Here is a 13,783-nt window from a genome sequence, read left to right on the forward strand (position 1 = left end):
TATATTATATATATATAAATATTATATTAAATATATAAGTGAAGCATTTAATTTAATTTATATTATAGTCTCAAATATATATTTCCAATCCTCATATATAAAATAAATTTATTTTAAAAATTATTTATATAAAATATTAAATAATACAGATATATCTTACCATCTAAATAGACGTCTAATATCCATTGAAGCGCTTTCCACTCGATTTTCATACATTCTTGACGGCCCATTTTTATCTGAGTAAAGTCTTTTAATGACATGTTCTGGTCTTTTTCTCCACTATTTTGAAAAAGCGAGGCACATATTCAAGTACGCGATTGTTAAGAATATTTAGTATTAAATTATAATTTACGATATATATTTTATTATAAGCTATAAGTATCTTGTTATTTTCATATCCTTTTTATTTATTTGATTATAAACAGAGAACTTTCACCTACCATTTAGGTGTGGTGGTTTAAGCAAACATTCTCAAAGATGCTATAATTACGGTTTAGGCAATTAGATATTCAACCTGTAATCACGAGCTGAGCTAGAATTTAATGTAATCAACTCAATCCCGAGGAGCGAGCCAACGGGGTTGGGGTAGACCCATGATTTTGTCATTATTATAATCTATGGGTATTGGGTAAGATTTAAATACATTGTATTGTAATGAATGGTCAAACTTGGTTTTGGAATCTAAAACCACCCAAATTCAGATGTGTAAGATTTGAGTTTCACGTGAGTGGCAGTTTTTTTAATTAATTATTTTATTTTATTTATTGGCAGTTCATCACATCCTTCACATGCAAATAATATCCAATATATTTTCAACTCATTTTTATTTTTATAGGGTCAAAAATTATATAATTATTTTCACTTATATATTTAAAAAAAAAACAAAAACAAAACGGCGCCGTTCATGAGGGGGAGCACCATCACTCTGTCTCGAAGGAAACTGAAAGAAAGAGAAGCTGATGAACCAACCCGCCCCTGAACCTCTATGACTCGGTAAAGTGGCTTCGCCTGAAAGAAGCACACTGGCTGTGCTTCGACCGTGTCTCCGAATTTTTTTTTTTGTATCGTTCAAATTCCCTTTGTGTATGTGCTTCCTACCTCTCCCTTTAAACACTGGGTAAAGGGGCTGACTGGCCCTATAGATCTCCCTGTTGTTGATTGAAAATTGGAAACGGATATTCGAAAGAAACGATTGCTTAATTACAGTATTGATTTCGGGATCTGTATATTTTGTGGTAACTGCGTTGAATATTGTCCAACAAATTGTGGCACCGTGTGGTTGGGTCATTGAGCTCTTACAAATACTAACAAAATGTTAGCAACTCAGCTCGTGCCTCGTGCCCAAGTATTACTCTTGTGCATGAAACTATTTTTAAATGAAGAAGACATCACCCACACGCTATTTCCTTTTTGATCTACAGCTACGACGATTAAGTAATTTAGAAATTTAACTGGTTTTTTCGTGTAAATGAGCAATGCAAATATATACTAGAGATAGAGTGGATTGCTCGGGTGTGATCTACTAAGAGTAGACTCGGGTTGAATTGGTTAGATTGGAGAATTTCTTTCAGACCAATTTCCACTGAATTGATGACCTGAGCAAAACGGAATAGAGTTGAGTAGGGAGGGTTAAATGGGTAAAAAAATTATAATGTTTGGTTATTAACAAAATTATTTTCTATTTTTCCGATTTTTTTTTCTAAGTACGAAAAAAAATTAAAAATTAAAAATTAAAATTTATTGCCAGCAAAGCAAATTCCCTTATTTACCCCTACCCGCTAAACATTTAAAAGGCTTACAGCTCGCCTTAATTACCGACAAACAGCGCCTTCGCTCTGCCGCTAAATTTTCCCTCTCGCCGGAATCGGAAGCTTTCCGGCCGCCGTTTATTATGTTGCTGTTGAGTTAGCTGAGTTTGTTCTTGTCTTTCTGTTAATGGCAATGTCGTCTCTGTCTAAGCGTTCGTCTCTCAGTCCGCCTCAGCCGGCCGGAGCGGCGAATCACGATCTCAAGCAACGAGTTATTGCCTGTCTGAACAAGCTTGAGGATCGCGATACTCTTGCTATGGCGGCGAATGAGTTGGAATCCATTGCTAGGGCTCTTACTTGTGAGTCATTCTCGCCGTTTCTCTCTTGCATTCATAATACTGATGCGTCGTCGAAATCGCCGGTGAGGAAGCAGTGTGTGTACCTTCTCGGTCTTCTTTCTCAGTCTCATGGAGATGCGTTGTCTCCTTTTGTGTCGAAGATGATTTCCACTGTTGTTCGTCGCCTCCGTGATTCGGATTCTACAATCCGATCTGCTTGCATTGACGCTACGGCTTTAATGTCGTCGCAAATTACGAAGCCGCCATTCTCGGTTTTTCTCAAGCCGTTGATGGAGACGCTCACACTCGAGCAGGATGTCAATTCGCAGATTGGTTCCGCTCTGTGTCTAGCGGCTGCGGTTGAGGCTGCATCTGACCCGGATGTGACGCAGTTGCGGAAGAATTTGCCTAGGTTAGGGAAATTGGCGAAGAACGAGGGATTTAAGGCGAAGGCTGCGTTGCTTGTGCTGATTGGGAGTATTATTGCTGTTGGTGGTGCGATGAATCGGAGCGTAATGGACTGGTTGGTGCCGTGCATTGTTGAATTCTTGAGTAATGACGATTGGGCTGTGAGGAAGGCTGCCGCAGAAACTCTCGGGAGAATGGCCGTCGCTGAAAGGGAGTTAGCGGCCGATTATAAAACATTGTGTATCAGTTCCTTGGATAGTCGGAGATTTGATAAGGTAACATGCTATTCATTTCTGGACGCTTGGAAAATCAGGGATAAGAACTGCAGACTTAAATGTTAAAATTGAAACTCAATTGCACGGTTATGCGTCAATTCTTTTCCTGTTTCTGCTTGAACAACTTTATATTACAGATCAAGGTCGTTCGTGAGACAATGAACCAAACTTTGGAGTTATGGAAAGATATTCCTGATGCTTCCAGAGACGTTTCAACTGGTAATTTCTTCTACCATAGCATTAGTTTGATTATCACTCTGATAAATGGCGATTGAATCTCAATTTTGAATTGTTCATTGTTCATACATGTTCATCTTTGAAAGAATGATGAGAATTGGATGCTTTATGTCTTTAATTAAAAGACGTGAAAGGAAGAACTAGTTCATCTGGTTCAAAAGACCTTTGATTTAGTTTTGTAAGCTCAAAGTGAAAAAGTTGTCCAATTCGATGGTTAATGGTCCCAATTCGTCTTTGAGTTGTTTGAGCTGAATTTGCTTTAATCAAATATCACGTTTTCATGTTTTGTTCTGTTCTTCCATGGGCCAGATAATGGCAATGGTGGATGCTTTTCTCCCACTTCCACATGCCACCCTGAACATAGTTTAAGAACACCGTTGAAGAAAACAGTCCCCACTAGCAGGTCCTCTCCATTGGAGGTATCACGTGTGACTAATAATAAGAAGATCAGTCCAAAGAACACAGATAAGAATTCAAGTACACCCACATCTAAGTTGGAACGCCAGAAATCTTCCAATTGGAGTGTTGAAATTACAGTATCAAACTCCCCCTCTTCAAAACTTGGTTCTAAGAACAATGCTGCTCCTGGGGGTGGTTCTGGAAACGTAGATTTCGAAGAAAATGGTACAAGAGGAAATTCCCTTTTCAATGCTAAACGAGTTCTTTATAATAACGTGCACGATGAGAAAGTTAACAAGTCGAGCAATTTGAGATCTGGGTGTCGCGTTGTTCCATTTGAGGAGTATGAGAATATTCAGGAGCATGAGAATAGAGGCTCGGATGTTACTGTTGGCAGCTCAAGTGAAGAAACTTTTGGAAGCCACAAAGATTTTGAAGATATCTCCCTGGTCCGTGACCAACTTCGGCAGATTGAGAACCAACAATCTAGCCTTCTAAACCTTCTGCAGGTATGCATCTTTTTTGGCCCCTGTTTCTGAACTTTTCATCTTTAAAGTTCCACATACACAATGACATAACTGACTTGTCCGCAAGAGTTTAGCATAATTACCATTATTATGACCATGAATGCCTCAACTACACTTTTGTTTTAATCATTCTAAGTTGGTCGGACTTCTCAACTAAATGTCTTTATTGAAGGTCATATTGTCGGTCACATTTGGTGAGTTACAGGTCATGTTTGGCGGCGGTGGTGGTGGTTGGGGGGAAATATTTTGTTTATTGTCTGGGTTTAAGTTTTATGAGTATTCTTAGACTTTGAATTACCGTAAATGTAAAAGGCATCGATGTTAATTTCACTCAACAATGTAGGGAAACGTGTGTTGCTTGTGTTTTGCCAATATTTTCTTGATGATAAACAAACCGTTCTGATTTGAAATTACCCTTTTTCAAATGAATCTAGAGCTTTATTGGGAGTTCTCAGAGCGGGATGAATTCATTGGAGCAACGAGTACGTGGGCTCGAGATGGCATTAGATGAAATATCTCACGACTTGGGTTTGTCGAGCGGAAGGGTACTGAATAGTGGTTTTGCTGAGAACTCATGTTGCAAGCTGCCAGGTGCAGAGTTCTTAAGTTCCAAGTTCTGGAGGAGAGCAGAAGGACGGTATCCTAGCTCAAAGTTCTGTTCTATGGCACATGCCACATCGCCTAATGATCTGCATCAGACATTTGATAGAGGCTTCGTTCAAGAATCAATTAAGCAGAACAGCCAAAGATTCCGGACACACACTAAGGGAGGATTAGTTATGAATCCGCTGGCTGACGTTGAGAATGATCTTAGAGAGAACTTGGGACAGTATCCAAAAAGATTACTGAAGACTGTAATCCAAGAGGATGACAGTGTGCCTATTTACAAATAGCTGCAAACCTCGTCTGCAGGTAGTTGAATATCTGGATTCTTTGCAATTGTCGAAAGTTCAATTTTTGAGCTCCAAATATAGTCTGTTTTGAGCATATTTGTATGCATACCCGGTTAGGAATCACGACTCTCCACAATAGTATGATATTGTCCACATTTAGTATAAGCTCTCATGACTTTGTTTTAAGATTCTCCAAAAGGCCTCATTCCAACTCATGATCATTCCCTAAATTAACCAGTGTGGGACTCTCTCCCAACAATTCTCAACAATCCTCTCCTCGAACAAAGTACACCATAGAGTCTCCCTTGAGGCCTATGGAGCCCTCGAACAGCCTCCCCATAATCGAGGCTCGACTCCTTCTCTGGAGCCCTCGAAAAAATGACACCCTTTGTCCAACACTTGAGTCACTTTTGACTACACCTTTGAGGCTTACAACTTCTTTGTTTAATATTTGAGAATTCTATTGGCATGACTAAGTTAAGGACATGCCTCTGGTACCATCTTAGAAATCACGACTGTTCACATTAGTATGATATTGTCCACTCCCAAAAGGCTTCATACCAATGGAGATATATTCCTTAACTTATAAACTCATTCCCTTAATTAGCCAGCCAATGTGAGACTTCCTCCCAACAATCCTCAACAGCCGCTAATACACTTCAAATAGTGTTTATTTAAATCCCATTTCCTACCAACATCATGAACTCACTTTCCTACCAACATCATGAACTCACTTTCCATCTTTATCGTTTCGGCCGAAGAATGTGTATTTGAACTCTAATTTAACCTTTGATTTGTGAAATAAACTGCAGATTCTGAACTAAAATTACCCGTTTCTGAAGGCTTTCCTCAATCAGGGTGGTCCTGGAAAGGCGAAAGCGATGAATGACCGAGTTATTATGGACGGATCTTGCGAAGTATGACTTCTCAGACATGGCATTAACCTCAAGATTGAAAAAAGGTCTTTTGGGGCTATTTATGAGCATACATGCATGCTTCACGAAGGTCCTTTTCGATTATAATGGGTGATTGCCAGAGCCTGTCTTCTTTGCCACGTGAAACTGACAGAAACAGTAAGATCCTTCTTACTATTTACTCCGTCTTTTGTTTTTAATCTGAGGCTGCTTCTTGTCACTTCTCTGTCTCACTCCTGGAAAAAAAGAGCTAATGGTTTTGTTTGTATTAACATAAAATCAAGCATACCTCTGTTTTAGGTTGTTGAATTACTAGCCCAAGCCAAAGAATAATGAGTCAAAAATACCAAAAGGGGAAGAATTTGGACAGCCTAGAACCAAAAGTAGGCCAGACCATCTACCACCCACACCCATATAATTAATGGCCGGCCATGCACCATTGCTGAAAAGCTTGACATTATAATCCCTTTTCACATTATCAAATGGAGGATGCCTAGAACCAATATATGACTATTTTTTTCTTTTTGTAATTTATGCTAATATTTATTTCATGTGTGAACAAGTATGTGTTGAACGATTTGAATAAGTGAGGAAAAAAAAGCTGTGTATTACATGTTTCTTCCAAATTCTTGTGAACAATCAATGTTATTCATTTCACTCTTGTGATTGTGTATAATTTTAATTATCATTGTGAATTGTGAGTGCCCACGAGGTTTCCAACAAAATAGGTTTACAGGTTGCCTTATTTGTGGAAGATGACATTCAACCATCCTAACATGTTGTAAAGCATACTTTAAGATTCGCACGAAGAATTTAAGTCGGTGGAATATTTAAATGTAAAGTCGGGTAAAAAATTAGTTTCAAGTAAATATCTAATGCGTTCTCGAGAAGTCATTTTTTATATCAAAACCTTTTAAGTTGTTTAAGGCCCTACTCATAGGATTTCAAGCTATCTCATTTGTTTTTAAGCCTTATTTACATGGATTACAAGATTGTATCACACAAACGTGACTATAAATTTCTACTTGTTTAGAGGTGCTATCGTCGTCATCATCTATATTTATATGCGGAAATAAAATTTTAAAACTTCATCATAAAACACTGTTGTGGACTTGTGTATTTGAAAACATCTTTTAAATGACAGAACAAAGTAGTGAATGAATAAATAAACGTTGATATTAAAAACAACATAATTCTAAGAAAATAAGTACAACTAACCTACGCATGTGGCATGGTCCTTAATTATGATGTCGTCGTCAGCCGTACAAAGATGTCTTGCCTTTCCTTGAAATAGAAGTAGCACGACATGAGTGTTTAAAAAAATTACTGTCGTCAGCCATACAAAGATGTCTTGACTTTCCTTGAAATAGAAGTGATTCTACTGTTGGGGTCATGAATACAAATACATGCAACTCATCATTAAAAATCATCATAGGGGGTGGCCTCTAGTTCGGACAAAATTGGATGGGTAGTACTTCCCTTGACCCACACATGCAATGTGGTTCCCAAGACGGTTTGCACCTCCATGAACCCATTCCCTTGACCCACACATGCAATGTGGTTCCCAAGACAGTTTGCACCTCCATGAACCCATCATACTTCCATCCCAAGACAGTTTGCACCTCCATGGACCCTCCAAGGACCCATCATACTTCTATCGGCCCACACGTGCGAGTGTTGTTTCCTAAGCAATTTGCACCCTTGGATCTATCATAGTCAAATACGAGATCAAGGTTGCTAAAAACTTTTTGAAATAAAGGATATAGAAAAAATTTAGAGGTACTCTACTCAAGTATTCTATTGAGACTTAGATAGAATTTTTGTCAAAATAAAATAATAGATTTAGTATTTAGTACATCAATTTTTTTAATTGATTGAATCTTATTCTTATTCAAATTTGGAGTTGTGTTATTATGTGCTATAAATACATACCTTCAAAGTTTTATTGATCTTTATCGTCAAAGAAAGATAATATTTTTAAATTATATATAAAATCACACCTCTCCATTAAATCATTTGTAGCTATTACAAACTCGACCACATTTATAGTGTTACCAAGATAAACATCAAGCTAATAAATGAACCATTATCAAGATGATTAGACACAAATATGATTAATTGAGTCAAAGCATGTCATTCCGTCGAGGGGTGGGTCGAAAGATACATACCATACAAGCAGCAGAATCTTGAATCAAGCACGGTCAAAAAGACACATTCCTCCGTGTCGTAAATTATCGTTAAAATTCCAAAAAAACATTCTCTAGAGACACGCCAGAGAAGAAGTACAAAAGTTTGAATCCAAATAATAAACATTGAAGATTCCAACCATAAACTTGAAATGGAAGAAAGCCGTGACAAGAAACATATACAACTTTGATAAATAAATAACCAGTTCAGTTCCTGCAGTTTCATTAGCCATTGGGATATCTCAAACATAAATAATACTACAAAGCGTTCCAAAAATCATCTCTCTACTTTGAAAATGTAAGATTACAGAGCACAAGAAAGGTCATATTGCCGCTTGCTCGTGTTCCTTCTTAAAAAAATATACAAGATTATAGGCCCTCTGATGCCTTCTGTCATTTTTCTTGATCAATCAAACCTTCACAGAGCAGCATCAGCACAAACTCGGAAACAAAAGAATGGGGAAAACTTGAACAAAGAGTGATCCTTTTAGAGTCAAATTCACAGTAACACGGCAGATAGAAGGGGAATTACAAGCAGCTGAAGGACAGAGAGCGTTTACAAAAAATAATCGGGAGTCTTGCGAGTGGTATCTGGTTCGATTTGCCTAGGTGCGGGGTCAAACTGAAGAAAATTTTGATCCATATTCTCCCCAATCTCAAGGATTGCAGCCATATTCCCACACCGATAACAATAATTTGGAGCACTAAAAACAGTCACCACATTCTTGTCCTATAAAGAGAAATAAGAAGGAACCGGCAAAAATAATGTACCAACATCCTTTGCAGAGAAAGAAAATAGTTATGCAAAACAATCCACCAGGATTAACGCACCTGACACCAATTGTATCCCTCCATTACAAGCTGGTGGGCTCTTGATATCAGCGTTAGGCCATTTGTGTGGTTGAATTGAGTGGCAATATCCTGCCCAAAAGTATATCCAGCACCACGCGGAGATATTCCCCATCCACAGCGGTCATCAGGATCAGACCATAAGAGATCACACATTGGTCCTTCATGCGGAACCTATTAATATATTAAAAAAATAAAATTCAAGGGTTAAGAAGAAAGAAGCATCTCATGGTTTGCCCAATATTACTGTATCCAACTGCAATATTTCTTTTTTTCTTTAGGAGGGGTGGGGTGGGGATTAGTTTCGTGAAAGTTCTTGACAAGAGAATATATATCTTGGTAAACTTTTTAGAACACAAAATGAATTGATTAATGACCAAAACCAAACTGATTATCCCTTTAGTAAGCAGGCATCCTATTACTTCTATCGCTCTCTAAATTTTTATATCTTATCAGAATGATCATAATTTTGTTGATATAAAACTAAATGTAAGATGTTTTCTTTTAAAATTAATTAAAAACAAAAATAGAGCACTTTAATTCTTTCATACTTCAAAAATAAGTAAACAAATGGATTTTATTCTAGACTAAGCACTTTAATTTCTCAATGAGAAAACCAAAAATTTCATTGAAAAAAAATGGAAGAACACGAGGGGTATACAAAGAGCAAGTCCATGCCAAAAAGAGTCGAACAAAAACATAAAAGGATTCTAGTCAAGCAAAATAAGAACCATAGGATAATTCAAAAGGCCTTAGATACCCAAGCCCATAGATCTGTACAATTGACTCTTTCAAAGTTAACAGAGATGTGATCATATTTTCCGTAGAATCGTTGTTGCATAAATACTCCCACGAGTTTCCTTTCCATTTATAGGATCCCTTCCAAAGCTAGCTCTTCTGTTGACGAAATCATAAGAGATTTCCTTTGGGAAAGGCCAGAAGGAGCAAATAAGGATGGAGCCAGCGAGTTGGTTAGCTGGAAGAAGGTTACGGCCCTACAGATTTATGGAGGTTTGTGGTAGGAGATTTGAAAAGACGAATTCTACTTTGCTCTCAAATAGTCATGGAGATTTGCTCAAATGAAACAGTCCTACGGAAAAAGATCAAAAGAAGTAGATATGGGCAAACCCATAGCAGCTGGCTTCCAAATTTAATCAAGAAGTCCAAGTACAGCCCTGGAAACACATCGGTAAAAATAGAGGTTTCTTTGGAAGACATCAATTACAACAAGACCTTTTTGAGAGGAGCTCCCCTCATTTTTGCAATAGCTACTCCAAAAGCCTTTCTATCCTCAATTGTTGGTCTGTTGGGGGTGAAGATTGGGATTCTTAGAAGGGGTCTCCTTGACAAAGATATGGAAGAATGGAACAGTCTAATCACAATTTAGAGGGGGAAATGCCAAGTGAAGAGGAAGATCAAGTTTGCTGGCTTCCAGACAATTCAGGGTTTTTTTTTCTTCCAGCAAGTCAAACTCAAAATTATTACATGGGAACACCACTTATTTGAATCAATTTCTAACCAAGTTCCCATCCAAAAATTTCTCACTAAGATGATACGGGAAAAAAAACACACCAAAGAAGATGAAAATCTTCATTTGGTCCATAGCACATGGAAAAGCTTAAACATGATGGATGAATCCAAAGACACCCGAAGCTGGCTCTCTCTCCAACATTAGCTAAAAAACTCTGAAGCGGCAACCACCTTTTCCTTCACTGTCAATTTGCCTAGAAGGTTTGGATGTTACTCATTAAGCTTTCTGATACGGCTTGGTGACCTCCAAAAAGTATTAAAGATGGAAGACAAGGGTTTTGTGGAGCAACGTTAGTAGAGCCCTCCTTGGGTTGAATTGGAAAGAAAGGATCAACGTGTTCTCAAATAAGTCTTCTTCAAGTGTACAGCATTTTCTCATTAGCTTAATTGAAGGTCTTCCTCCTTTGTCAACCCTCTGAATTAGGCTTAGAGATCCACTATCCATAAGGCCTTTAGGCTGTGTTCTTCTCCTTTGTTGAATATATTTCGATATGTTTCCTACCAAAAAAGAATATAATACTCCCACGAAAATAACAGACAAGAGGGTTCTATCTTTCTAATGACAAAATCCAGATGAATACATGATCATCGAGGTGGTTCCAAGAATTAGATGATCAATACTAGTCTCAAGCATTCCTTTCTTTTTTAAAACTAAGCAAGTAATCTCTTACATTTGACTAAAATATTTTGCAGAGCCAATCTAAAAATAGCTATTTCGTCAGTCATTATTTACAAAAGAAGTAAGCACTTTGTTCATATATCAGTTTTTTAAAGCACACTAAAGCACAATAGCCCTCTAGAGCTTGAGCACGAGCTAAAATCACAACAGGGGTTGTTTAAACAATGAGGCACACAAAAAATGAACAAAGGATTTGGAGCTTTCGTTAGAAATTGGGGATAAAAATCAATATCTTTTAGAAGTATTTATTTGTTTCTTTACCAACTGATAAAACTAAAACTGAAACTAAAATAAAATAGGGCTTGAGGCACCAAGCCACACATCCAAGTGAGCCTCAAGAATTGAAGCGAGGCGCACTTGTCTTGCTTTAAAAAACAGCATGTCTTTTAAGTTTTGAATATTGTAATTGTATATCCCAATGGTAGTTAGTCCTTGAATGGGGAGTGTCAAATATTAATTCACATGCTTACTAAAATTACACATTAATACCTCTTGAATTCGGTCCAATGATCTGATGTTATCCAAGGTATCCAAAGATGGCGAAAGTCCTCCATGCAAACAAAAAACCTACGCTAGGATAATAATAATACACTATTAGAACCCATCTAACAATCCAAATAAGGAATTAATGACATGAGGAACACAAACCTGACTCTCAATTAGAGCTGTAAGAGGTAAATAATCAAAGAGGTCGGTAAAGTGCTTCCAGACATTTGCATTTCCATATTTTCTCAAACACTCATCATAGAATCCATAACTGAAAAGAAACAAAATCAGATAAATAAAAACAGACAAAAAGAAAACTGGAGTAACCAAGAATTGCTTATGTGCTTGCCACACCTGTTAATTAGTTGAATATTTAAAATGGAATGATAACAATTTGCCACCTTTTCAAATATGTAAATTTTCATAAGCTTTTCATGTGCACGTGTGAAACCAGTAGGAAAAGGTGTTAAACACAACCTAGAGCAACTGAGAGGATGGGGTTGCCGATGCAAGATAAAAGCATTCAGCTTCACAACGAACAGATATTTCACAGATGTCATAAGACAATTTTGTTCCAAGAAGAGGATATGGTAGAAACCCGAGCATATCGCCATTTTCTTTTCTTTTCTTTTTTAATAGAGTGGACATACAGGCCAGTTTCCATGTATCTACACTATCTCCACCTCACAAGACAACCACAACCCCCAGATCCTACAACATTTGGACGTCAGAAAACTGATAGGATTTTAGTATAATACGTATGTGAGCGCTGGGGGGTTTGCACCACCAAACTGGTGCAACCTTTGCAAGCAGATTTTGGGAAACTAGGACCACCATTTTTATTGTCCATGCTGAATCAAGCTATTGAAAGGCTTTGAATTTCGAAGGTCCATATAATGCAATTGAAACAGAGAGAGCAAGCCATGAACCATTTAAAATGGGAGACTGTTGGAAGCATGGAAAAAAAAAAAAAAAAAAATAAGTGCACTGGTGGAAGCATGGCGTAACATTCTGTTTATGAGTACAAAATACTTCAGTTTTAATAATGTAAGAAAGTAGCGGAATATAAATAATCTTACACTTGAGTTATCTGCCTGCTCTCATGATTTCCCCTCAAGATTGTAATTCTATCTCTATAACGAACTTTCAGAGCGACTAGAAGTGAAACAGTCTCCACAGAATAGTATCCACGGTCTGCACCAGTTATATAATGATTCATGATAACAAGAAAAAAATACAAGTGCATTGCGCATGAGAGAATTCAACAAATCAACAACCTGCCACTTCATTCCATAGAAGACGGTGAAGAATACATTTCTTCAAAGGGAAACAAACTCTACTGAAAACCAAGGAACTTATATACCAGTTATTTTCACTTGTATAATCTCCTTTCCTTTTTTATGGAAAACAAAGTCAACATTGACATGAAAAAAAAATATACGAGAAAGAGGATAAAAGAAATTTATAAAACAAAAGTCCAACCAAGTATGATTATATATAAAGGCAAAAAAAGAACCATAATCTAATGATTTAATATCCTTGATTGACAGGAGATATCTATCTATCTATCTATCTATCTATCTATCTATATATATCTAACCCATTTGGTATCCCAATCTTCAGTCTCATCCTAAAAGTTACACTTTACTTTATTAAGCCATGATCCAACGAAGTGCTGAAACTCCATGTTTCCACAAACCTTTGATAGGCGTATAATCCACAGTTTTACTTGTATCCATCCACTTGCAAATAAGTAATTGAAAAAAATAACCAATTTCTCGAAATCTTGAAATTTGGTATCTACAAAGGAGGGGTGGAGATGATCATGTTGGGTGGACTGGGAGGCGGAAAGTGAGGGGGAGAGAAAGTTCCTTTGCAGACATTATTGACGAGTCCTACATCTTGTTCAACTATTGTGGCATTCTTGACCTAAGAAAAATCATATAGACATTTACGTCTGATCCAACACACATCTTTTTCATGCCCCTCTTCATCTTTTCCTTATACTAGGAAAAACTTTTATTTGTACGAGAAAGACTGTGTACAACAGGGGAGGGAGGTAAGGCGCCACCCAACCCCAAGATAATAAAGGATTAATGCTTCCTTGTGACATTTTTAAGGGAAAACCCAATATTCACAGAAAATTGTATTAGAGCTCTAGTTTTTGGGGTAAAAAATTAACTAAACCAAAAAAGTTCCCATATTTATGTTGATCATCCATTGTTCCTTTCAACCCAGAGATGCCAACAAGGACCACGCATACATTAGAGAATAAAGCTTTCACACCCCCCAAAAAAAAAAAAAAAAAAAAAAA

General features: G+C 37.2%; 2 protein-coding genes across 6 annotated transcripts in view; one reads left to right on the top strand and one right to left on the bottom strand.

The window, feature by feature from the left end:
- The first annotated feature begins 1,796 nt into the window (after positions 1-1,796).
- LOC111450630 (TORTIFOLIA1-like protein 4) lies at positions 1,797-6,415 on the top strand. 4 transcript variants are annotated; one of them, XR_002711849.1, is made up of 6 exons: positions 1,797-2,769; positions 2,907-2,988; positions 3,316-3,914; positions 4,367-4,844; positions 5,638-5,898; positions 6,040-6,415. XR_002711849.1 is itself a non-coding variant. In XM_023090846.1 (5 exons), exons 1-4 carry the CDS (start codon positions 1,936-1,938, stop codon positions 4,823-4,825), a joined length of 1,974 nt encoding a protein of 657 aa, XP_022946614.1. In that variant the 5' UTR covers positions 1,797-1,935; the 3' UTR covers positions 4,826-4,844; positions 5,638-6,415. The 4 variants fall into 4 exon arrangements, 3 of the variants coding, with proteins under 3 accessions (XP_022946614.1, XP_022946615.1, XP_022946616.1); XM_023090846.1 differs by having other exon boundaries at positions 5,638-6,415; XM_023090847.1 differs by having other exon boundaries at positions 5,668-6,415.
- Positions 6,416-8,116: 1,701 nt separating this feature from the next.
- Positions 8,117-13,783, bottom strand: part of LOC111450537 (serine/threonine-protein phosphatase PP2A-2 catalytic subunit-like) — a 7,691-nt gene continuing 2,024 nt past the window's right edge. For both annotated transcript variants that reach the window (XM_023090726.1, XM_023090725.1), the window contains 5 exons: positions 12,549-12,663; positions 11,632-11,740; positions 11,473-11,550; positions 8,757-8,948; positions 8,117-8,655 (listed from right to left, as the gene is read on the bottom strand). In XM_023090726.1, coding sequence (XP_022946494.1) covers positions 8,482-8,655; positions 8,757-8,948; positions 11,473-11,550; positions 11,632-11,740; positions 12,549-12,663 — 668 coding nt within the window. In that variant the 3' untranslated portion in view covers positions 8,117-8,481. The remainder of the gene's footprint in view (positions 8,656-8,756; positions 8,949-11,472; positions 11,551-11,631; positions 11,741-12,548; positions 12,664-13,783) is intronic.

The sequence above is a fragment of the Cucurbita moschata genome, unplaced genomic scaffold, assembly GCF_002738365.1.
Source record: "Cucurbita moschata cultivar Rifu unplaced genomic scaffold, Cmos_1.0 Cmo_Scf00012, whole genome shotgun sequence".
Taxonomy (NCBI): domain Eukaryota; kingdom Viridiplantae; phylum Streptophyta; class Magnoliopsida; order Cucurbitales; family Cucurbitaceae; genus Cucurbita; species Cucurbita moschata.